This window comes from Cricetulus griseus, chromosome 6, assembly GCF_003668045.3.
Source record: "Cricetulus griseus strain 17A/GY chromosome 6, alternate assembly CriGri-PICRH-1.0, whole genome shotgun sequence".
Classification (NCBI taxonomy): Eukaryota; Metazoa; Chordata; class Mammalia; order Rodentia; family Cricetidae; genus Cricetulus; species Cricetulus griseus.
This window is the reverse complement of record NC_048599.1, coordinates 28,871,478-28,895,365: the sequence shown is the minus strand read 5'-3', so window position 1 is coordinate 28,895,365 and position 23,888 is coordinate 28,871,478. Positions and strand designations below refer to the sequence as shown.

Here is a 23,888-nt window from a genome sequence, read left to right as displayed (position 1 = left end):
CTTCTTTGACCTTGTGTGAACCCACGATGGCTTCATTGGTCTGTTTCTTTCCTGGAAGAGTGCGTCTAGCACAGAAGTCCAGGCCTTCCTCATTGCGCTTGCTTGCAGGTGTCTGCATTTGGTGAATTAGACATGTGTTTTCTCTGCTAGTGTTCCCCGTGGCACCCTTCCATTTTTTTCTCTCCTGCTTCCTTACCCCCTTCCTTCTCTCCCACACGCTTTTCTTTGTAAAGCTAGCAATGCCTTACATACGTACCTGACAAGCATTGTACCACTGCGATCCACCACAGCCCTCCTTTTCAAAGCCAGAAGGTGGAAAAGGTCTCATTATGTAGCCCTGACTGGCCTGGAGCTCACTGTGTGGACCAGGCTGGCCTGGAACTCACAGAGATGCACCACCTCACTGGCCTAAGCCAGAAATACAACACAGCTTCTTTCTGCATTTTTATTCAAAACACTGTTTTATTTTTATCTCTTTCTCAGGAAGTTTTTCAAAATTGATTTTTTGAAAAATGAACCTTATGTGTGTGCATTGCATGGATGTATGTGCGTGGCATGCATGCCTGGTGCCTGCAGAGGTCAGAAGAGGGAGGGCATCAGGTCCCCTGGAACTGGAATTAAGGACAGTTGTAAGCCACCATGTGGGTGATGGAACGGGAACCTGGATTCTCCGTAAGAACAGCCAGTGCTCTCTACTGCTAAGCCATCCCTCCAGCCCCTTAGGAGGTTTGGCTTGGAACAAAACAAGAGCTCCATTTGGTGACATGCTGCAGCAGCTCACAATGGAACCCTAGAGGCTTGGGTGTTTAGTATTCTGGGCCATGGGTGTACATCAGTGGTCCCGTTTCTGGATAGAGTCGGATGTGTCCTTGCCATCAGAGCTGTGAATTTAGAGTATACAGAAGACAAGCCACACATTTGTGAGCAGGCTGGCAGTGAGGGGACTTAACCATGATCTCTGGGATTCCTCACTTTTGCTCTCTGTTCTTGGGTGAGGGGACTCATGTCACCTTTTGTGAAAACTGAGGTTGCTATGGTTATCACTGGCTCCTTGACAACTTCCTGGCTGACTCCCAGTGGAATGGTGTCCAGCACTCTTGAGTTCTGGTGATGAGCTGTGATTTTTGGTTGGATTTTTCAGCCTGCTTCCTTGATTCGATGGCCACCCTGGGTCTAGCTGCATATGGCTACGGAATCCGCTATGAATTTGGGATTTTCAACCAGAAGATTGTCAATGGCTGGCAGGTGGGTGATCTTAGGTGTCTCCATTGTTTTCCAGTCCTCGTTCATATACAAAAGTGAGTGTGTGCTCTTGGAGTTCATCTGACTGTGCTCCACACTCCTGGGGAGAACTAGCCAGTTCTTAGCACAGCACAGCAAGAAGCAGTCGGCTCTGGCTAGGCTGATCCTGTGTGAGTCCTTGGCAAACAGCTTCTTTATGGTGACAGGGAAGTCATGCGGGGAGGACATGCTGGTCATCTGAGCCTCAGAAGATCCCAGAGGGGTACACCAGCAGTGGTGTCCAGGACACCATGAGATGTGTGCTGGTGTCCTGAGATGCTTGTATTTGGCAGGAGGGTGTTACAGTTGGGGTTCATCCACTGAGACAATCTGATAGCTAGAGGAGCAAACCAGGTATGGTGACTCATGCATGTAATTCCAGCCCTCCAAGAGGCCAGAGGCAGAGGGATTGCCATAAGTTTGAGTCCAGTCTGGTCCACTTTTTCAGTTCTAGGCCAGCTAGGCCTACACAGCAAGGCCCTTACTCAAAACAATAGACTTGACTAGACTAGGATGATAGGAATTATTATAGCTTCGGTTCCCACCACCTGCCTTCATTCCCAGCACCACTGAGGCAGCGGTTGGGTAGCAACAAGTGCAGGCAAGGCTGTGACCTGTGGAGCTCTCTAGTGGAAGGATTGAGGAACCTGCTATTAGTGAGTCAGTGAGGAGGGTAGGCCTGTTGCTGCCTACGTTTGGGAAGGTAGCTGACTTTGGGATTACTCTGTAGGACTACACCAGCTGTGGTACTGAAAACTTTGAGTGACAGGGCAGGGAATGCTGCCATAGGGTCAGAAGGCAGGACTGATCACTATGCACAGAAGAGTCTTGTTGGGAATAGAAATGCATGGTGACTGACTCTGTGTCACCTTCCTGAACGCCCTAGATCGTCTTCTAGGCTTCTTTGCTTCTGTGCAAGAGCTGTTAACAAATCCCAGCAGAGAGGAGGCAGCTTCATTGGTGGAGTGCTTGCCTGCCACGCACAAGGCCCCGAGCTCAATCCCCAGCACTTTATAAAGGGGCCATGGTGCTTAACTCCTGTAATCCCCAAACTTGGGAGGAGGAGACGAAAGGATCAGGAGTTCAAGATCATTCTCAGCTACAGGTCAGCATGGGCTACATGAGACTCCTGTCTCAAAACAAACCTTCAGAGTCACATGTTGGGACTTGTTTAATTCAAAGGAAAAAAAACAAAACAAAAACATTTGTTTCACTCAAACCTTTAGAGTCCTGATGGGAATTTGCATGGGTTTTGTGTATTCACTGATCTAGGTTTGGGAAAATGGCTGACTTAAAGGATGGATGGTTTGTCCAAATAGCAGCATCCTCTAGGGCAGTGGTTCTCAACTTTCCCAATGCTGTTACCCTTTAATACAGTTCCTCATATGTTGACCCCCAAACACAAAATTGTTGCTACTTTTAACTATAATTTTGCCACAGTTCTGAATTGCAGTTTAAATTTCTGATATGCAAGATATCTGATATCTGATCCCTAAAGGGGTCAAGGGCCACATGTTGAACTGTGTCTGGGCATTCTCATGAGGGTGCCTGCCAGGTACACATTGATTTTCGCTCTATGACTTTAGGGCTTGCTTTTTGTTTGTTTGTTTTAAGACAAGGCCACACATAACTAAGCTAGCCTCCAACTCGCTAGTAGCTGGGGCTGGCCTTGAATTCTTCATTCTCCTGTCTCCACCTCCAAGGGCTGTGATTACAAGAATGTGCCACCATGCCAAACTCTACACTATGACTGTCCTTTTTTTTTTCCATCTTCATGTATGTATTTGGTGTGCATGTGTATATTTTAGTTTTTGTTTTGTGACGTGTGGGTACAAATTCCTGTGTGTGTGTGTGTGTGTGTGTGTACAAGTAGTCCTGGCCATCCATAATTTTTATGGACTGAACTCCAGTCCCCATGCTTGCTCAGCAAGCACTCTAACCTCTGTCCCTATGGAGGTATAACATTCATTCTTGGAAGGTTCACAGTTGGGAAGTCAGCTTTACTTACCATCTCCAGAATGCTTACCCATTTATAATCGTGACTAGTGTCTGACAGTTGTTAACCCTCTGTCTACTGTCCTGAGTCAGCTTGCTCTGGACATTTACTGTAAGTGGAGTCACGCAGTATGTGGTGTGTGTGTGTGTGTGTGTGTGTGTGTGTGTGTGTGTGTGTGTGTGTGTCTGTCTGTCTGTCTGTCTGTCTGTCTGCCTGCCTTCTTTCCCTTTTTTTTTTAAAGAGTGTTTCTCCGTAGCTTTGGAACCTATCCTGGAACTCACTCTGTAGACCAGGCTGGCCTTGAACTCACAAGAGATCCGCTATCAACATTTTTTTTCAAGATTCACCCCTAGTGCAAGGGTATTAGTTCACTTGAGGGCACCAGATCTCATTATAGATGGTTGTGAACTTAGGACCTCTGGAAGAACAGGCAATGCACTTAACCTCTGAGCCACCTCTCCAGCCCCTGGGTTGGAACTCTTTTTTTTTTTTTTTTGGTTTTTCAAGACACAGGGTTTCTCTGTGTAGCTTTGGAGCCTATCCTGGCACTCACTCTGGAGACCAGGCTGATCTCGAACTCACAGAGATCCACCTGCCTCTGCTTCCTGAGTGCTGGGATTAAAGGCATGCACCACCAACGCCCGCCAATAATGAGAATCCATGTGAGGTTTTTTGTTTGTTTTTTGTTTTTCGAGACAGGGTTTCTCTGTGGCTTTGGAGGTTGTCCTGGAACTAGCTCTTGTAGACCAGCCTGGTCTCGAACTCACAAAGATCCACCTGCCTCTGCCTTCCGAGTGCTGGGATTAAAGGCGTGCGCCACCAACGCCCAGCTGGGTTGGAACTTTTGACTGGGTGTTTTGGTGCCAGGCACTGTTCGATCTCTGTATTTTGCATGCCCTGGCCAAGAGCAGGGTTAGTTTGTTGGCATTATCTCCTCCATATTGAGCACTTCCTTCCTGGCTGCCCCTCCAGGTTGAAGAAGCTGATGACTGGCTGCGCTACGGGAACCCGTGGGAGAAAGCTCGACCTGAGTACATGCTGCCTGTACACTTCTACGGGAGAGTGGAACACACCCCTGATGGTGTCCTATGGCTGGACACACAGGTATGAAGGCCCAACCCACGGACACACTGCTGTTGAGCAAGAGGGCTGCTCTGAGTGAGGGCTTTTGTTATCATCTTGACTTCATTTTGGGAGCCGGGGGACATACTGCTTCCTTGGAGGACTTAAGGTAGAGCCCAAGGAAGGGTTTGTCTCTCACACTCATTGATGTTTGTACTTTGGGCTGTAGACTATGACACATCTCATCAGCAGTCTTTCAGTTTAGCCAGTGATGTGTCTTGGGGTGCTAGCAGCCGGAGTGTCCTCACACTACTAGATGACACAGTATTAGATCTTAGTGACAGAGCTCAGAATCAAGTCCTGATGGGGAGAAAGGCATTGGCTCCGGGAGGATGAAAACAGCTCCCAGATCAATCACAGAGCACTGACCACTGCTGTCTCCTGGTACCACTTATGACCTATAGCTCTTACGTAGTGTCTGAGTTAGCCAGGCTCCTAGTGGGTATGCTAGGTCTTGGCCAGTGTCTCTCTCTCCCAGAAGGCCACAGTGTGGTGCTGGTCTGGGAAGATGTAGTGCAAGGAACAAATCAACTCTAGGGGTGGGGGCACACACCTTGGTCCCTGGAGAAGGGGAGAGCATCCTGGAAGAGGGAAGTGCAGGGAACAAGGTTAGAATAGTGAGTCTCAGTTATCTGTGATGTAAATGGATGAGCAGACATGGAAGCCTGGCGGCTGGGGAATCCTTTGATATTCTAAAACAGAGTTTTAAATAGGAAACCTGGACCTACAGCAGTCTAGAGCCAGAACAGTTTACTGTACAGAGCTGTACAGGGTCACACACGCGAACACAGAGAAGTGAACCTGTGTTCTAAATGTATGTGTTTGTGATGATTGCTTTTTGTGCATGATGAGAGCCTTAGCTCTGAAGACTGACTGTGGGCAGGCAGTGGATGACTGGGACCTGTCCTCTGTAAGATGAGCATTTGTAGGACAGGGGGAGAGGCTTGGCAGCACATACGAAGAGAAAAACGATACCTGCGTTACTCCCGGTGATCCAGACACACTGTCCTTTATGGTTGTCGGCCAACTGACTTTGCAAAGCTGCTTGGCTGGCTGGCTTGGCAAGGAGGGAACATGGCAGAGTGGCTGTGTTTCTGTCTGGGCTGTTTTAGGTACATAGAGGGTCCATATGGTCAAGGCACCCAACACAAGGAGCATTGCCAAAGATGTCCGAAACTGGGAGCAGGTGTCAGTAGGAGTTAGCCAGGGCCTGGACTTGCCAAAGCAGAGTGGGTGAGGAGAGAGCATGGGCACTGGGGAAGGGGTGGGGTGCTTGTGCTGTGGCACCTTGAGGCCAGCATGGGAAGATTGTTCAGTTGCTGCCAGTACCAAAGTAGATGAAGCTGGGAGACAGGTGTGGTTGGGAAAGATGTCAGAGTGTGGCTGCCATCCCTCTCAGACGGCCTTGCTCTGAGGATGGATGGCACCCTGAGAGGGCAGGCTTGGCACTCTGGCAAGTGTTCTGACAGGTGGGTGTGTTCTGCAGGAGAGGGAAGGTAGGAGCCTGGGAACCGATGGGTCAGGGACTGTGGAGAGCTAGATCTCTCCTGCCATGGGATGGTGGCTGGGCAGGAGGGGGTCTTTGCTGATTCAGCCCTAAGTGTGCTTTCTTGTGGTTAGGTGGTGCTCGCCATGCCCTACGACACCCCAGTGCCTGGATATAAGAACAACACCGTCAACACCATGAGGCTGTGGTCTGCCAAGGCACCCAATGATTTCAAGCTGAAGGATTGTAAGTTCCCGCTGCGCCTCCTGTGCGCTTGTCTGTTTAGATGTTTTATCTAAACATGAGGCCCTCACCACTCCTGTCTTTGTTTTTGTACTGTCTGCTGGGGTGGGGCATCTTGTGGAGTGTGTGGCCCTTACAGACCCCCTGCAAGCAAGAGGTAGGGTGGACAGAATGTCTGGCTCCAGGCAGCCAGGGTCATGGTCATTTAGACCATATGTCCCCAAGAAAAGAGCTGGGGCTTGGTAGTGTGCAGTGGGAATGAGGCACTGTGAGAGCAGAGCTGGCTGCTCTGCTGTGATGAGATGAAGATGGCAGTGGCCAAGGGCATCTCCGAGTCCTCCAGGAAGCTGCTGAGCAGCTGTAGCAGCCTCTCTTCACAAGACCCTCAGGCCTGCACAGAGGCAGCACTGACTGGGCTTTGTCTCTCCTTAGTCAACGTTGGGGACTACATCGAAGCTGTCCTGGACAGGAACTTGGCTGAGAACATCTCCAGGGTCCTGTATCCCAATGACAATGTGAGTGGCTAACGTGACACTTTCTGAAGTGTAGACATGTAAGCCGGAGACCTATGTGTGTATACATGGGGAGATAGCGCCCATCTTGCATCAATGCCAGGGCATGTTTGGAAGAGTGTTACCACATTCCTGTCACATGCTAGCCTCTGGTCACAGCTGGATTCTCTGCTCTCACCTGGCTGTAGTGTCCAGTGACTTGAGGAGCCCTGGAAGGGACAAAGCTCAGTGGTAGACCCTGTGTTTAGCATGTCCAAAGCCTTGGGCTCAGTCCCCAACACCAAAAATAAACCAGCAGAATTTGCTTATCTTGATTAGTTGTGCACTCTTTAAAGTAATCTGTGCACATCAGTGCAGGAGGCCGAAGTCAAATGCTTCTGTCCCTGGAAACTGGGTACATTCCAGAACTTCAGATGTGGGGTGTCTCCTGATGTCTGTCTTGAGAACCGGTTCTGAGTAGCTATGACACTCCTCATAGGTGGGCTTGTCACTCTCTTTGATAGACCAGACACCTTGTAATTAGGTGACCTTGTGCTGAAGGTGTATATGCAGACCTGCTGTTGGGCAGGCTGGTTTTGACCATGCAGCCATCCAGCCTGCCACCTTGAGTAGGGCACCTGACGAGGCCCTCTAGAGGGATAAGTGTGGGAGATAGGGGCAAGAAAATGCAGGGCTCCTCCAGTGCATCAGTCTTGGAGTTCCTGGGTTGGTGGAGTTCCTGGGTTGGTGTTGGCTGCCACGATAGTACTGTTTTGCAGTTCTTCGAGGGGAAGGAGCTTCGGCTGAAGCAGGAGTATTTTGTGGTGGCCGCCACCCTTCAGGACATCATTCGAAGGTTCAAGTCCTCCAGGTTCGGCTGCCGGGACCCAGTAAGAACCTGTTTTGACACGTTCCCAGACAAGGTCTGTAAAAGTAATGAATTCAATGTCATAGGGATGGGACATCCTTAGGCTTCTGAGGTTTCTTCCTCGTGTTTGGGAGAGGCAAGAGGAAGATGGCATTGTGTCCTGAGTCTCAGGGTCTCTTCCAAAACCAGTGCAGCCCTGGTGTGTCAGAGTGGAGGCCGGCAGGTCACTGTGAAAGGCTCCTGGTGCATGTTACAGGCTCACGGAAGTAATTCCAAACGAAGCTGTCCCCTCTGAGATGAGGGCAAAGTGGCTTGTGAGGGTACTACATCCTGCAGTCCCTTCTGCACTTGCTCGGAGCATAGCTGCTCTAGGGACACATCTGCCCACGGGTTGCAGCTACGTGAGGGGATAGGTGACTGCAGGTCACAGCAGAGCCAGCAGCACCCTCCTGGCGCCTCTAAGCTAAGCTCTTGGGCTTCTCCAGAGTACATTCCTAGAATGGTTCCTTCACAGCCTGGCTCACCACTTCAGGTGCCAGGGGTGAGACAACTGAACAGCCTCCCTCCTGGACTCTAGGTAGCCATTCAGCTGAACGATACCCACCCGGCGCTCTCCATTCCTGAGCTCATGCGGATCCTGGTGGATGTGGAGAAGGTAGACTGGGATAAGGTGAGTGTGAAGGGAAAGACAGTGTCCTCCTTTGACCAGGGGCCTAACTCTCCCCACACATGAGTATGGGCTGAGCTACTTCCAGGAAGTAGGGCCTTTCTCCCAGCCGCAGGAGGTTTGGGAATTCACCTTTGAGAGTGCCAAGGCCCTGGAGAGAATGTCTGGTTCCAGGAAGTGGATGCTCTGTGGGACAGACGCATGGTGGACAAGGGTAACAGGACAGAAGAGACAAGGATAAATACTCTAGGGGTCTTGTACATGTTTTTTCCCTTGAAGTTTGGCCAAGCATGGTGGTGTATGCCTTAATCCAGCACTTGGGAGGCAGAGGCAGCTGGATCTCTATGAATTTGAGGCCAGCCTCATCTACAGAGTGAGTTCCAGGACAGCCTGGGCTACAGAGTGATATTCTGTTTCAAAAACAACAACAACAAAACAACCTAGAAGTGTTAAGCCTTCAGAAATATATTAGTTGACCATGGTGGTGCAAACCTCTAATTGAGCACTCAGGAGATGGAAGCAGGAAGGTAGTAAGTTCAAACCCAGACTGGGCTACGTAGTGAGGAAAGGAAGTTGGAAGGTCTACAGTGTTCAGATTTGAAGACTGTATAGAGGCTCCATTTCCTTTGGTCCTCTTCTTGGTACAGCAGCGTCTTCTTGGTTGAGCTTTAACTAGATCACTAGAAAACCATAAGGCAGTTTTCTTATCCTTTTCAGAAACCAGAGCCTCTCTCTGGCCTGGTGGTGTGCATTCCCCTTGAGGTGGAATATATACCCTGTGGTGGCAGGCCACATGGTAACCAGTGCCCTCTGCACTGTGGGTGTCAGACATTTTAAGGGAAACTATCAGAAAACTGCCCCATTTTCTGATAGTTCACCAACAGCAGGGGGATTACAAAGGAGAAATTAGAAAGTAATTGGAGAATAGGGTCAGGGGACAGGGTATGCCGTGTGTGTTTACATGTGTGGGATGTGAAAGTTAGGTGGTCATGTCAGTGTGGTGACTAGCCTGGGGAGCACAGAGCAGGGATGGGATGAGGGCCTTCCCTCGTGGCTGCAGTGTGTCCCTGTGACATCTGCTGTTCTTGATGTGTAGGCCTGGGAGATCACCAAGAAGACCTGTGCATACACCAACCACACGGTGCTGCCTGAGGCCTTGGAGCGCTGGCCAGTGTCCATGTTTGAGAAGCTGCTGCCACGCCACCTGGAGATCATCTACACCATCAACCAGAGGCACTTGGATGTGAGCCTGGGTGGTGGGAAGGGGTCGGACAACACATGATAGCTCCACCACACTGGCCTCATCCTGCCTGGAAGAGGAGGGATTGTACTGTGAGGACCGAGGACCGTCACCTGGCAGAGTTCCTGGTTGACCTGTGAGACCCCTGCTCTGTAAATGAGAAGCGAATGCAGATAGATCTTTTTTCAAAGGTCCATTCTGAGCAGGCTAGGAATCTGGGTGTCTTTCCTGGGCTGCGCTGGAGGTGTCCTGACAGCTCCGGGCAATTCAGAAACAGAAGCTGTGTTCTGTATTACCACAGAGAGGACGGGGCTATGTGAGCAGGGAACTCTCTGGTTTGGGTAACTGTCATGCTTTTGCATGTGTTTAATACTGGGGGTGGATGAATCCCAGTCCTTGAGTTTGCTGTGCAATCATTATTTATTTATTTATTTATTTTTAATTTTTTTATTAGTTTAAATTAGGAACAAGCTTGCTTCACGTGTCAATTCCTTCTCCCTCTCCCTCCCCTCCCCTCCCCAGGGAGGGGAGGGCCCTCCATGGGGGCTCCCCAAAGCCCACCACATCATCCTGGACCGGGCCTAGGCCCTCCCCCATGTGTCTAGGCCGAGAGAGCATCCCTTCACGTGGGATGGGCTCTCAAAGTCCCTTCTTACATCAGGGATAAATACTACCAGGGGCCCCATAGATCTAGTGTGGAGACTTCCTCATTGACATCCATGATCAGGGGTCTGATTCAGTCCTGTGGTGGCCTCCCAGACAGCAGTCTGTGGTCACTGTGCTCCCCCTTGTACAGGCCAGCTGTTTCTGTGGGTTTCACCAGCCTGGTCCCGACCGCTTTGATTTTCATTCCTCCCTCTCTGCAACTGGGTTCCAGAGTTCAGTTCAGTGTATATCTGTGGGTATCAGCCTCTGCTTCCATCAGCCACTGGATGAGGGCTCTAGGATGGCATATAAAGTAGTCATCAGTCATCAGGGGAAGGGCATTTAGGGTATCCTCTCCACCATTGCCTAGATTGTCAGTTCGTGTCATCCTTATAGATCTCTGGAAATCTCCCTAGTGCCATATCTCTCCTCGGACCTATAATGGCTCCCTCTGTTATGATATCTCTCATCCTGCTCTTCTCTATTCTTCCCCGACTCAACCTTTCTGCTCCTCTATTTCCTCCTCTCCCCTGCTCTTCTCCTCCTCTCATTCTGCTAGCTCCCTCTCCCCTACCCTCATGCTCCCAATTAGCTCAGGAGTTCCTGCCCCTTCCCATTCTCTGGGGTCCATGCATTTTTCTCTTAGAGTCCTTCTTGTTTCCTACTTTCTTTGGTGAAGAGGATTGTAGGCTGGTAATCCTTTGCTCTATGTCTAAAATTCATATATGAGTGAATACATACCATGTTTGTCTTTTTGTGACTGGGTTACCTCACTCAGAATGGTTTCTTCTAGTTCCATCCATTTGCCTGCAAATTTCAAGATGCCATTGCTTTTTTTCCACTGAGTAGTACTCCATTGTATAAATGTACCACATTTTCTCTATCCATTCTTCAGTTGAGGGGCATCTAGGTTGTTTCCAGGTTCTGTCTATTACAAACAACGCTGCTATGAACATGGTTGAACATATGTCCTTGTTGTAAGAACATGCATTATTTGGGTATATGCCAAGAGAGGAATTGCTGGATCTTGAGGTAGACTGATTCCCATTTTTCTGGACAACCGCCATACTGATTTCCAAAGTGGTCTTACAAGTTTGCACTCCCACCAGCAATGGAGAAAAGTTCCTTTTTCTCTACATCCTCTCCAGCATAGATTGTCATTGGTATTTTTGATTTTAGCCATTCTGGCTGGTGTAAGATGGTATCTCAGAGTTGTTTTGAGTTGCATTTCTCTGATGGCCAAGGCTTTTGAGCACTTTCTTAGCTGTGCAATCATTTTGTCACCTAGCCATGCCCTAGCCTTTTTGTGACTTCTTCAACCCTTTGGGGAGAGAACAGCTGTCCCCCTAATATAAGTATAGCTTAATGCTGCTCAGGCTACCAGGGGCCATGGCCTAACTCTCCCCTCATAAACTGGATGGCACTCTCATACCCCACTGGCATCCTGACTTCCTCAGAATAGCTCTGTTGGTCCCAGAGACTTATCTGGGTGAAATTTGCAATTCAGGGCCCCTGTGAGCTCATCTGATATAGGTTTCTGGGGAGGACACTGGGATAAGTGGCTAGTTTCTGGAACACTGGTGTTCAGGGCTGGACATTGCAGCCACTTGAAGGTGGACCTTCCTATAGGCGTGGTGGCTGTTCCTAAGCACTGGTGGGCACCTCAGTTGCTGTGGGATGTTCAGACTACCTCTATCCTGTCTCCAGCACGTGGCTGCCCTGTTTCCTGGGGATGTGGACCGCTTGAGGAGGATGTCTGTGATTGAAGAAGGGGACTGCAAGAGAATCAACATGGCACATCTGTGTGTGATTGGGTCCCATGCAGTGAACGGCGTGGCAAGGATTCACTCCGAGATTGTGAAGCAGTCTGTGTGAGTGAGGGGCTCTTCACCAAGCCTGGGGTGGGGGTGGGGGGTTCCCTCTTAGATCTCCAGCCTAGTGTGGAATTGTCTGCTACCCATTCCATGACCAAGGTGGGCCACATAGGCCCCATGCCACTGAGTCACTTTTGGACATGGTGAAGGTGTCCAAAGCCCCCACCACATCACACACCACTATGTTCGCAAGTGACTCGGGTGACTTTGGAGAGACATCTTTCTTTCCTGCCAGTAGTCGCTCCTGTTGTGCTCCTGCCTACTTACAGTGTCTAGTTACGGTGCACCTGCTGCAGGTTGGGGAATGTGGATGCCCCACGTGGGGCTGAGTGTCTGGGGCCAGCAGATGCGGTGACAAGTGTGACAGCTGAGGAATTTCTTCCTCCCATTCTTTCACCAGAGTGCTGAATACCTACCACAACCACCAGTTGGGCAGCACCGTGGGTGCAGGGTCCTTAGCCACATCGTCCCTGTAGAAGCCCTCCTGTGTTTTGGCCCAGCACTTTGTGTATTTCTCCCCACAACCGGCTTGTCAGTTGGGTGTCTTCAACATACATGGAAAGTGAGCGCCAGAGTGTGAGCTCTCTTGCCTGCTCAGTCTCCACGCTCATGACCTTGATTGTTCTTTCTAGATCTCTCTGGAGACAGCTAGGTCCTAACACCTAGGACACGATAGTCACACAAGCCACAGCCACACGTGGCAGGCAGTCAGGTGCTGCCTGTGCGATACTGCTCCAGCTCTCAGGAGCGGCACACCCTTGGCATGCTTCAGAAAATCCAGTGGCTGAGCTCTGGGGCCTCTCGGGAGGTGCCTGTAAAGGCCTTACAGTTTTGGTCTCACCTGGTTTAAAACAGCCTTTGTGACAAGTCCCTGTTTTGTTTGCAGTTTTAAGGACTTTTATGAGTTAGAGCCAGAGAAGTTCCAGAATAAGACCAATGGGATCACACCCCGACGGTGGCTGCTGCTGTGCAACCCGGGGCTGGCAGACATCATTGTGGAGGTGAGTCCCTGGCCTTGCTGTGTCCTGTGAGATACCAGGCCAGAGTCTGGAAAGGAGCAGTAGGCAAATTAGAAGCTTAGGCTGCCCCCAGGTTGCTTACCAAGCTTTTCTCAGAGTGGCTGTGGAATTAGTAGGAATATTTCTTTCATGTCTAGCAGTGGCCCTGGTACATTAGCAGTAGAGACCCCTTGGCACACCGTAATGGCCTAGCTCTGGCTATGTGCCAGCTTGAAAGCTAGCCTGGGCTTCAGGAAGGCCTGGGATATAGCTGAGTGGCAGACGCCAGCCTGAGAAGACTAGAAGAAGCTGTTCCCTGAAGCATCTTGTGTCCCTAATCACATGCTGTCATGTGTTGGACCCTATGCTGCAGTCTGGTCTTCGGGGTATGTTTAAGGCCTTCCTTGAAGGGCCGTAGTGCCTTGAGGCTGGGAAAGACAGTCCACCTGCAACTTTGTGGGCTGGGGGCAGGGAGTAGCTTCTCTGGGGACAGATCTGGTACACTACTCATGCCCCCAAGGGGTCAGGAAGCCAGCACAGTATCCATACATCACCAGGCCTCTTGTGGGGACTGGTGGGGGCGTGGCTTGTGGGAGGCAGACAGCAGGAAGAACCTTAATGGGATGCCTTGGAAATGATAAGGGGTAATGAGAAGGCAGGTTGGGAGGAAGAATTGTTTTGCTAGTCCAAGGTGTCACCTGTGATAGGGTGTCTCAAGCAGGAAATACTGGAAAGTGGGGTCTGACAAGTCTTGTGAGTTTGTTGTGTTCTAGTGGCCATACAACTGTGGGCATGAGAGAGGGTGGCATGAGGGCCCAGCATTGCAGGCAGATCCCAGGGAGAGAAGGATGAAAGGTGACAGATGGAGGGACAAGCTCCATGGTGGCTCAGGCATGGTGAACAGAACTCGTGTGTCCTCTTAACCCAGAGAATCGGGGAAGGTTTCCTGACTGATCTGAGCGAACTGAAGAAGCTGCTGTCACTGGTCGACGATGAGGCCTTCATCAGAGACATAGCCAAGATCAAGCAGGTAGGCTTCCTTGGCCTGCAGTCTGCCTCGCTTGCTCGCTCGGGCTTAGCACCTGGGACTTGGGTAGGCACCCAGGAGCTGGGGTCAGGACCTACCTCAGCTCTCCAGATAAGGACCCATTTATTTTCATGCCATTAACAAGTGGGTGAACCCAGCCTTGCCACGTGAGCCTTCACCCCAGTCCGTTCTTCCATCCACAACTCGCAGAGAAGCCTCTGGGAACCCCTGGCAGGGGCATTCCATTTTCATGTGGGAAAGCTGAGGTTGTGGCAGCTACTAGACCCTGGCCAGGTCACAGGCATCTCCAGTTCATCAGAACCTAAGAATGTCCCCCGGTGGTGTCATCTGACATGGATGTTGGTGCCAGCATTTGGGCAGCAGAAAGTTGTGTCTTGAGTCTCCATGGTAGTGCGCAGTTTCCAAGGCCCTCTCTCCTGTCACTTCTCACCCACTGTGCCTCACTCCCACCGACTCCTGCAGGACACACTTGTGGTACCCCCTTTTTTTGTCGTCTTCGTTTCTCTGCATAGCTCCAGGCTTGTACTCGGCCCTAGTTTTCCATTTATTTGTGTGGCGGAACATCCATGTCTCCCGAATCCCCACTCCCCCCTAATGTCCCCAGCTCTGGGCTCTAAGCCCCCAGTGTTGTCTATGCTGGTTTCTGGAGAGACAAGAGTCTTCTTGGGTCAGGTAGAAAGTGGGAGTGCCAGTGGGCCTGGGAGAGCTCATAGGCAGTTCCGGTATCTGCATAGCCAGCATCTTCCATTTCTCAGGAAAACAAGCTCAAGTTTTCGGCCCTGCTAGAGAAGGACTACAAGGTGAAGATCAACCCTGCTTCCATGTTTGATGTTCATGTGAAGAGGATCCATGAGTACAAGCGACAGCTGCTCAACTGCCTGCATATCATCACCCTGTACAACCGTGAGTTCCAGGTCCCCACTGCCGTGATGTCCTCCCTCCCTCAGGAGCCCAGGTGGCCCAGGACTTGATCCTCAACCCCTTCAGTGTGTGAGGGAGAGAAAGAGAAAGAGAAAGAGAAAGAGAAAGAGAAAGAGAAAGAGAGGGAGGGAGAAGTTCCTTTTGAGCACAGCTGGGTTTTCTAAGTGCTCAGTGTTGGAGCCTGGGGTTGGGAAACCTCAGGACTGGATCACGAGGCCCATGTTTGTTTTGTTTGTTGGTTGGTTTTCTTTTTTTGGTGGGGGCCGAGAACAGTGTGTTGAACTTCAGTGCAGTAGGGCTTTGTAGAGTTCCCAGGCAAGGTCTCATGCTCATTTTAGTTTTTGTTTTAAGCTTATTATTTTGATAATGAATTTTGTCTGGTTTGGAAAGACTACTTATTAGAACCACTGTGTGGGTGCTGAGAACCAGACCCAGGTCCTCTGTAAGAGCAGCCAGTGCTCTTAACTGCTGAGCCATCTTTCCAGCCCTGCTCTCTGGTTTTCTTGATCATGTAAATGGCTTATTCTTTGTTGTGTCTTGGCGCTTGAGCCTGCAGGCCACTTCTTCCTGGAGCTCTGCATGAGCTGGATGCCCAGGAAAATGCTGTAGCAGGCTCCTGCCAGGGAAGCTCCTGGCTTTCCTCCCAGGTCTGAGCCATGTTTCTTTAGTGCATGGCCTTGTGAGTAGTCCAGCTGAGGTCTGGCCCACCCTGAGGCAGGGCATGTAAGATTCCTGAGACCCTGGTGTCGTCCACCCCTATTGTCCTTGATAGGAGTTACTAAGTAATCTGAAGTTTGCCTGGTGTCCACTTGAGTAGTTTTGGTGAAGATGTCATTTGTGGGGATTTTTGTTTTTTATTTTTTTTTTTAACTAAGAGGAAGGGTCTTGCTATGTGGTTGTCCAGGCTTGTCATGAACTCCTGGGCTTAAAAAAAAAAAAAAATCCTTTCTTAGCCTTTCAAATGTCTGGCTGATAGGTGTGGCCACCCTGCCTAGCCTTCCTTTTCTTCATGTTATTCTGCCTGATTTCCAGAAGTGGGAAGTTCAGAAATCAAACAGTTGTGTTCCCACAGAATCAAACGGAATCAAAGCTTTGGCTACTGAATGGCTGTGTAGGGACACTTGTTGTAGACACTGTCACCTCTGATTGAAATGTATAGATGGATGGGTTTGAACTGGCCACTGTGGCTCAGTCCACTGACCAGACCTCTGCAGGACAAGTGTCAGGTGCAAACCTCTCAGCCGTGAAGTAAGCTTGGTGACAAAATACTTGGGAGAACCAGCTTCTAAGAGGACAGACTGTTTCAGCTCAGGGTTGGGCTCAAGGATTCTGACCACAGTCACTTGATCCAGTGGTGGCACAGTACTTCACAATGGGAACACATGGACAAAGAGGCCTGTTCATTTCATGACAGCCAGGAGATGGGAGAAGGTGTCTCTCAGTGTCCCCCTTCAAGGGCACACCTTGTGATCTAACTCCCTTCCATGTGTCGGCACCAGGGAGACTTTCACGCTTCAAGGGCTGATGATGCCAGACCATTCCTTTCTTGGTATCATCAAAATGATGTGTCTAAAATGTGTCTGAAGGACTGGCGAGAAGGTCCATTAAGGAAAAACATTTCTGCAGAAGCCTGAAAACCTGGTTCCATCCCTAACTGTAGACGAGGACCAGCCTCCACATGTGGATGGCGGCACACACCCCCCCGCGCTCACACACACCATGCACATAGTAATAATAGCATAATAGCAAAAGGAAAAATATATTTTGAGGACACGGTGCGTGCATATCTCATACAGGCCTGTGACTCCTCGTGACCACAGGCAAACAGCTCCTGGGGTGACATTTTTTTTTTGGAGCTGTATGGGTGGCTTTCCTCAAGCTTGGGATACTGCATTAATTGTCATCGGTGGTCCTGGACAGCCTTCTCCAACAGCCTGGCGTGCAAGTGCAAAGCCTAGGGGAGGCCTTGTTCCTTTGAGTGACAGGTTCCTGGAGGTATTACAGCTACAGCTGTGTATGTCCTAGGTAAAAACAAACAGTCTGATGAATGTACTCCTCGATACGTCACCCTGGGGAGCTGGGCAGGGACCATCTGGTAAAGTTGCCTCTTCTGTTTGCCCTCCAGGAATAAAGAAGGATCCAGCCAAGGCCTTTGTTCCCAGGACTGTTATGATCGGGGGCAAGGTGAGGTAACCTCCTCCTCCTCATTCCTCGTGTTGATGCTGGACCTGGAAACACATGCTTTCCTGACTGTCCCCGGGCAGCCTGCCTACTCAAAAAGCAGGTGTCACTACACATGCCAGTAGCACCTAGCCATGAAGAGCCAGGCTGGGGCAAGGAGCCTTTTACACAATGAATAGAATATGAGGAAAGTGGATTCAAGCCTGCTGGCCTCACTCACAGGAGTTAGGGGATCCCCAGCCCCAAGGGCTGGGTCCCAGGGGCTTTATGGAGCACACCCCAAGTCCATCCAAACCCTGCCACATCCTTTCTCTGCCTCCAGGGTTTCACGGTGCGATGGTAGTTGTGACTGTCTCACCTGCCACACGTACACTGTGACACATTCCAGGGGTAGTAGACATGCTTGCCACTTCTTTGTACTCAGCTGGTAGCCGGGTCTTGTCAGAGGACATGAGCTGTTGGGGTACAGTTTCTTTTTGAGAGACTGCCCTGGGACAGCCTCCCATGGCCATCCACAGATGGCATATCTGCTGTTCCTGGCATTCCATGACTGGAGTGAGGCAGACACAGGTGCTGCCCTTGGCCACAGGCCATCCTCTCCTCTGATGTTAAGGTTAAACAGACTCACCTTGTTTGGTTGGCCTCTGCCCACACCTAGCACCTGGTATTTTGGAAGCAAATTTGGATGGTGTACTAGTTTGTTAATATTTCAGTATGTACAGTCCAAAGCAATATGGACTTTTAGGAGGGTTTTAAAGTATTAAAATGAGTAAATTTAAACCTAAAGGAAAGTAGGAAGGAGTGCAGATCATCCTGCTCTACCACTGCAGAGTGGAGTCCAGATAATACACTTTATTCTGTACTTACTGTCCATCTGCACAAGAGATGATATACTGTGTAGCCCTGGCTGTCCTGGAACTCACTCTGTAGATCAGGCTGGCCTTGAGCTCATGGCGATCTACCTACCTCTGCCTCCCAAGTTCTGGGATTAAAGGTATGCACCACCACCATCACCCAGCTTCCTTCTGTGTTTTTAAATTTTAATTTAAGGTATATTTGTTGTAGAAGTTGGATTTTTCTCCTGAAGTTATCCTTTTCTGAATATATCCCTCCAGTACATTCTAGTATATTCCTTTGTTTTCTATAAATCAACAGCTCTAGAAGTCTTTGTTTCTTTTATCTTGTAGTTTTTGTTTTGTTTTTTTCAAGACAGGGTCCCACTATGTAGCCCTAGCTGTCCCGGAACTATATAGAGTAGATGGGCCTTGAACTTACAGAAACCCACCTGCCCCTGTCTCCTGGGATTAAAGTTGTGCACCACTCTGCCCGGCTACATCTTGTAGTTTCTAAAACACTGACTAGAGTCAGAAAATCAAATTCAAGGCTGACAAATGCACAAGTGAGATGACATGTGGAGTAAGCAGAAGCCAAGACTCTTGGGAAAAGCCAGGCTCTTCCCTTTCCCCAACACCAGCAGGGCCACTGCAGGTGTGACCTCCATGGTCTGCAGTATACTGGCCAGTCCAGCACAGGTCTGCATGGCTCACAGGCTCATGGCTCTGTCTTACATGCCCAGGTGTCAGTAGTGCTACCAAATACTCCACAGACCCTTCTCGGAACCTGAGCCCAGTGCTTATGCTAAAATCCCCTAACCGCTCTTTCCTCTTTTCAGGCAGCTCCAGGTTACCACATGGCCAAGATGATCATCAAGCTGGTCACATCCATTGGAGATGTTGTCAATCATGATCCAGTTGTGGGTGACAGGCTCAAAGTGATCTTCCTGGAGAACTACCGGGTGTCCTTAGCTGAAAAAGGTAGCCCTGAACTCCTTGACTGGCTTCTGCTTTGAGCTGGGTGTGGGGTTGGCCGTCAGCTTCTGGTGTGGACACAGAGGTCCTGCCAGGGGAACACTGTCTGAGGACCTTTGCACGTCATGGGTTTATACTGTTCATTCTTGCCATCTGGACCTCTGCACACCTGTCTGGATCTCAGTGTCCACCCCCACCCCCACCTCCTCCTCTCCCCTCAACTTTGCCTGCTGCTCTTGGGTCTCTCTTGGCAGTAGAATGTGACTGCCCTGACCTCCCAGAATCTTCTACCTCTCCTCTCCTCCTTCCCCTGCTCACTCCACCAGCTCCTGCCACCTTCCGTCTCTTTCCCTGATTCTTGAACCCTGTCCTCACCATGTCTCCCTCCCTCCATACGCCTCCTCTCGCTGCCTCTCCCTGTGAGGCACACTGCTCATTTGTCATGTGCCAGCATTGTCATTCTTTTCTGAGGGCACCTCGTAGCTTGTTTGGAGAGTTTGGTCTGTGGCTGTTCCACTTGGGCTGTTACTGGGGACCTCTCTTGAGACATGAGGATGCTCACTGACCTAGGTAGATCTTTCTTGGTAGAAAACACGTTTTTCGATCAGATGGATGGCGAGGAGCCTGAGCCTGGGCTTCCCATTCCCTTTCTGCCACTGGGGTCAGATGCTGCATGTCCAGCTACATAGTTCTGCTTTCAGACGGTAGCTGCCTGGTGTGCTCGCTTCCCTGTGAGCTCCGACTACAGGTCTGGTCGTTGATCCAGCTGTTTCTGCCATGCTCGTGTTGTTCGCACCTCCATCGGGTACACTTGATGCTTGAGGTCCCATGGTGGGTTCCAGGAACTGGGCTTCCCTCAGGTGTTGGCTGGAAACCCTGGTGGGACTTGCCTCGAAAGCATCTTACCCTCTCTGCTGCCTGAAACTGTTCACCTGTATTTTTGAGACCATTTGGCTTCAGCTCATCCACAGAATGGCCACGGGGCTTTAGGCAGGGTCTGCCCTCACTTTTCCTCTGGCTCCTTGCCAGGAAACATACAGCTGCCGTCAGCTGGACTGTGAGCCTGGGGGCTGTAGATGCCTGACCCTGGGCTTTTCCTGAATGGGAGTGACTGCCATCAGGCAGCATCGGCAGCTCTGGCCTTAGCTGTAGATGCTGTAGATGAGGTGTCCAACCAGGTTAGGTCCTGGGACAGTGAACCAGCCCCAAGGATATCACTCTGAGCCTGCTACCTTCTAAGTGCAAGGAGCCTGAGTGTGGAGGAGGGTGTGGTATTGGGCTGCCTGCATGGGCTCCCACACCATGAACCTCAAGCTTGGACCCAGCCTTCCCTGCCATCTAGTTTTGCAGGATCTAAGCCCTTCTTGGGCTAATCAGGAGCATGTTCTAATTGAATAAGATACCAGTGTCAAGAGGAAGAAGTATCTGCAATGTCAGTAAACTAGGACCCAGTCCTTCCAGTGGACTTGATTGATTGGCATGGTTCCTAGAAAATCCCAGTCCTAGCTGTCGAAATGGCTCAGTGGTTAAGAGCATTGCCTGTTCTTCCAAAGGATCCAAGTCTGGTTCCTAGCACCCTCATGGTGGTTCACAGTCATCTGTAACTCTAGTTCAGGGGACCCAAAACCCTCTTCAGGCTTCTATGGGCACCAGGCATACATGGAATATATAAATATGCATAGAAAAAGCACATACACTGTTTTTAAAAGGTAAAAGTAAGGAAAATTCCAGAACAAAATTCCCATGCCACTGTGGGGATTCTCCTCAAGGGTTTCCATCTTTCCCCCTCTGCCTTAGCTAACCTGGTCCAGAGGAGGAGTCTGGAAAATTCAGGAGGCTGCTGTGGGGTCAGTCTCCTTGCTGGGCAGTGAGCTCAGTGACTTCAGGACTGTGATTCCTATCCTCGGATCATGCTCCGTGGAGACAAGCTGCTTCCTGAGCTGAGCTGAGCTGAGCTGAGCTGCCATCCAGTCTGTATCTGTCCCTGTCTCCCTGCAGTGATTCCAGCCGCTGACCTGTCACAGCAGATCTCCACTGCGGGCACTGAAGCCTCAGGCACTGGCAACATGAAGTTCATGCTCAATGGGGCTCTTACCATTGGCACCATGGACGGTGCCAATGTGGAGATGGCTGAGGAGGCCGGGGAGGAGAACCTCTTCATCTTTGGTATGCGGGTGGAGGACGTTGAGGCCCTGGACCAGAAAGGGTATGTGTCCCTTCCCTCGCTGTTGTGGTGTGTGGCAGCTTTGGGGTGGGGGCTGTGAAAGGTGGCCGGTAGGAAGCTGAAGCAGGGCAAGGGCCGGGGACCGAGTGCTCTTTGAGTACATTCGTAAGCATAAAACATGAGATCCCAAGGAGGCTGCTGGGGTAGGGAATCTGGCTGCCCCTTCATGTCCCCATAACAAGCATCCGCCCATCATCTGAAGCCCTGGCTACAGGTCTCCTCCTAGAGGGACATACCACTCAGTGCAGGACAGGACACGGTCCCCAGACACCCCCGTTTTGAAACGGAATGCGGAAAATCTCAACAGTACAGAGCTGCTGTCTCTCACTCTTCCCACTGTTCACATCTTACTGAGGGCGGTGCAGCCTCTCAGTGACACTAAAGTCATTAAAGTCCATGTTGCATTGCCCTTTCCTGCCCTTGGCGGCTGTGGTCATCATGTATCCCCATTTCTGATCTGAAAACAGCTGCTTTTCCTGACTTTGACAGTGATAAGGAATCCTGGCCTCTGAATTTAAAAGGCAGTGTAGTCTAATTGTTTTTCAAAGCTCCTGGGGAGTCACTAAGATCAGTCTGTCCTTGTCATCCCAAGAGCTCTTGTGTTTGTATAGGGTGCTCTGGTTTCTCTCTCAGCTCTGCATGTCCCTCACTGTCCTCTCAGGCTTCTTGGTGAGTCACAGCTAGCTTTATGTCATTTTGTCTGGCTTTATTCCTTCATCCAATGGTCCAGCCAATGACCCTCTTAGGCGTCATGTCTCTTAGAGTGCCCTTTGGTTTTTTCAGAGTCCTGGCCAGGAGTTTTTGGAGGGGTAAGCTTATGGTGGGCTCTGTATTCTCTAGCAAAACGATAAAGGGAGGCTTGTGTGTAGGCTTGTGTGTAATAGTGGTAACATTTCTGTGAACAGTGAAGGAAGCAGCAATTGCTTTTGTCTAACCAGCTGCCTCTCAAGGGAACCACATGTAGTCAGTAGCTGATGCCCTCGACCACAAGGGAGAGTTACCCTGGGGTAGAGACTGTGTCAAGCATAAGCTGGTTTCCATCACCACCTGTCTTTGAGGCTGCTTGCCTGGGGTGCCGGTTGCTAAGTGAGCTTATCTCCCCTAGGTACAATGCCAGAGAATTTTATGAGCGCCTGCCTGAGCTGAGACAGGCTGTGGATCAGATCAGCAGCGGCTTCTTTTCTCCCAAAGATCCAGACTGCTTCAAGGATGTGGTCAACATGCTGATGTACCATGACAGGTAAGACACAAATCCTATTATTACTTTGGCTTTTCAAGTTGGCCACCCACTCCCCACCAGTAAGACAGCTGGGTTCACCTGGTGGGCTAAAAACTCCATGTTGTAAGACCTGCCTGAATTTTTACGATCTCCCATCTCCACCTCAGACCAGACTTTACCCCAGCCAGTCACAGCCAAACCAGGGCCACCGTCTACAGTGGTACCTCAGGGACCCTGGGTCATGGGTGGCGGCCAGCAGCACCACCCTGTCTGGAAGGTGCTGACAATCAGTGAGACAATATCCCTGGGATGTTGCAGAGTGTGCTCAGGAGTGCAGGCAGGACAGCCTAGAGCTTGCAGAGTGATGGCAGAGAGGGCATGGATCCTTGGCAAATATTAGTCTACAAGGACATTCATTCCCTGGTTAAAATGGAACCAACTTGCTGCATCACAAGCTTACAATGTACTCAGTATTTTGTTGAGATATCATATCACCTGGTATGGTTACAACCAACCTAGTTACAAGGCAAGTCTGCAAAGACATTGGTGCCTCAGGGTAGTGCTTACCCTACTGGTATAAGTTGAATCCAGTATTAACATCTCCACTTTCAGTTGCCTCTGGTTAGCTTGTCTTTGTTCTTTGAAGACTGTGCCAGGCATTGGCTTCAGTGAGACAAGATCATGGCTCCACCCACGTGTCCAGCATAAAGTGGGGCCCTCTTGGGGCCAATGATGAAGGAGGGACTTTTAAATAGTGAACTATGCTTCTGATTTGATAGTAAAATAAAAGGTGTCTGCAGTTGCCTCTGGGCATGTGCATTTCTAACACCTGCTTTGGAAACAACAATTTCCTTAAAAGAAATGTCGGGTTGAAACCAGACTTTCAAAAAAGCACCCCCAGAACATAAGGATTCCCAGGGAAGCCTGTGGCCATGTGGACCTGGTGCATCCTGGCATCCACAAGCAGGATTGTCTCTACCTACGCCCCCAACAGAGCTGGGAGGATGTGAAAGGCATGGCCCGGACCATTCCTGATCTGGCTGGGAGACTATCCTCTGAGAAATACCACAAGATGTCCAGTCAGGGCGCCTCAACCACTGCACCTGCTGCTCTGACCCAGCCTCCCATTATTACTGTTTCAGGTTTAAGGTGTTTGCAGACTATGAAGCCTACATACAGTGCCAGGCCCAGGTGGACCAACTATACCGGGTAAGGCTTGTGGACCATCAGGATGGCTAGGATGTGTCTGTATTCTGTGTGGACCTGTTGGGTTAAACCGTTTCTCAGCCAGACCAGAGGAGTGTCTCTGGTCAGTATATCCAGCCTGCCTCAAGTTCAGCTGTCCCATCATTAGGTGTCATGGGGGAAAACCTCTGCTGATAGCTGAGACTAGAATGAGGGGCCTGAAAAGAGTATCCAGGGGGGCTGGCCCACAGGAGTCAAGCCCCTCCTAGAAGGCCCCTTCCATTGAAGTCTGGAGGCTATAGTCTAGGGAGTTTTGAAGTTCAGAGGAAGCTGTAATAGGGCTGAAGTGTTTGTAATTTGGTCTGCCTGTGGCAGTTGCTTACCTGGCTGT

General features: G+C 50.3%; 1 protein-coding gene across 1 annotated transcript in view; it reads left to right on the top strand.

Annotated features, from left to right (window-relative positions):
- Nucleotides 1-23,888, top strand: part of Pygb (glycogen phosphorylase B) — a 48,956-nt gene that overhangs the window by 23,245 nt on the left and 1,823 nt on the right. The window contains exons 4-19 of the mRNA XM_027421556.1: nucleotides 1,142-1,245; nucleotides 4,250-4,381; nucleotides 6,020-6,131; nucleotides 6,561-6,643; nucleotides 7,399-7,542; nucleotides 8,065-8,157; nucleotides 9,251-9,397; nucleotides 11,747-11,910; nucleotides 12,800-12,914; nucleotides 13,840-13,941; nucleotides 14,715-14,862; nucleotides 17,006-17,064; nucleotides 18,734-18,875; nucleotides 20,868-21,075; nucleotides 22,199-22,333; nucleotides 23,455-23,521. Of these exons, the coding sequence (XP_027277357.1) occupies nucleotides 1,142-1,245; nucleotides 4,250-4,381; nucleotides 6,020-6,131; nucleotides 6,561-6,643; nucleotides 7,399-7,542; nucleotides 8,065-8,157; nucleotides 9,251-9,397; nucleotides 11,747-11,910; nucleotides 12,800-12,914; nucleotides 13,840-13,941; nucleotides 14,715-14,862; nucleotides 17,006-17,064; nucleotides 18,734-18,875; nucleotides 20,868-21,075; nucleotides 22,199-22,333; nucleotides 23,455-23,521 (1,955 nt within the window). The remainder of the gene's footprint in view (nucleotides 1-1,141; nucleotides 1,246-4,249; nucleotides 4,382-6,019; nucleotides 6,132-6,560; nucleotides 6,644-7,398; nucleotides 7,543-8,064; nucleotides 8,158-9,250; nucleotides 9,398-11,746; nucleotides 11,911-12,799; nucleotides 12,915-13,839; nucleotides 13,942-14,714; nucleotides 14,863-17,005; nucleotides 17,065-18,733; nucleotides 18,876-20,867; nucleotides 21,076-22,198; nucleotides 22,334-23,454; nucleotides 23,522-23,888) is intronic.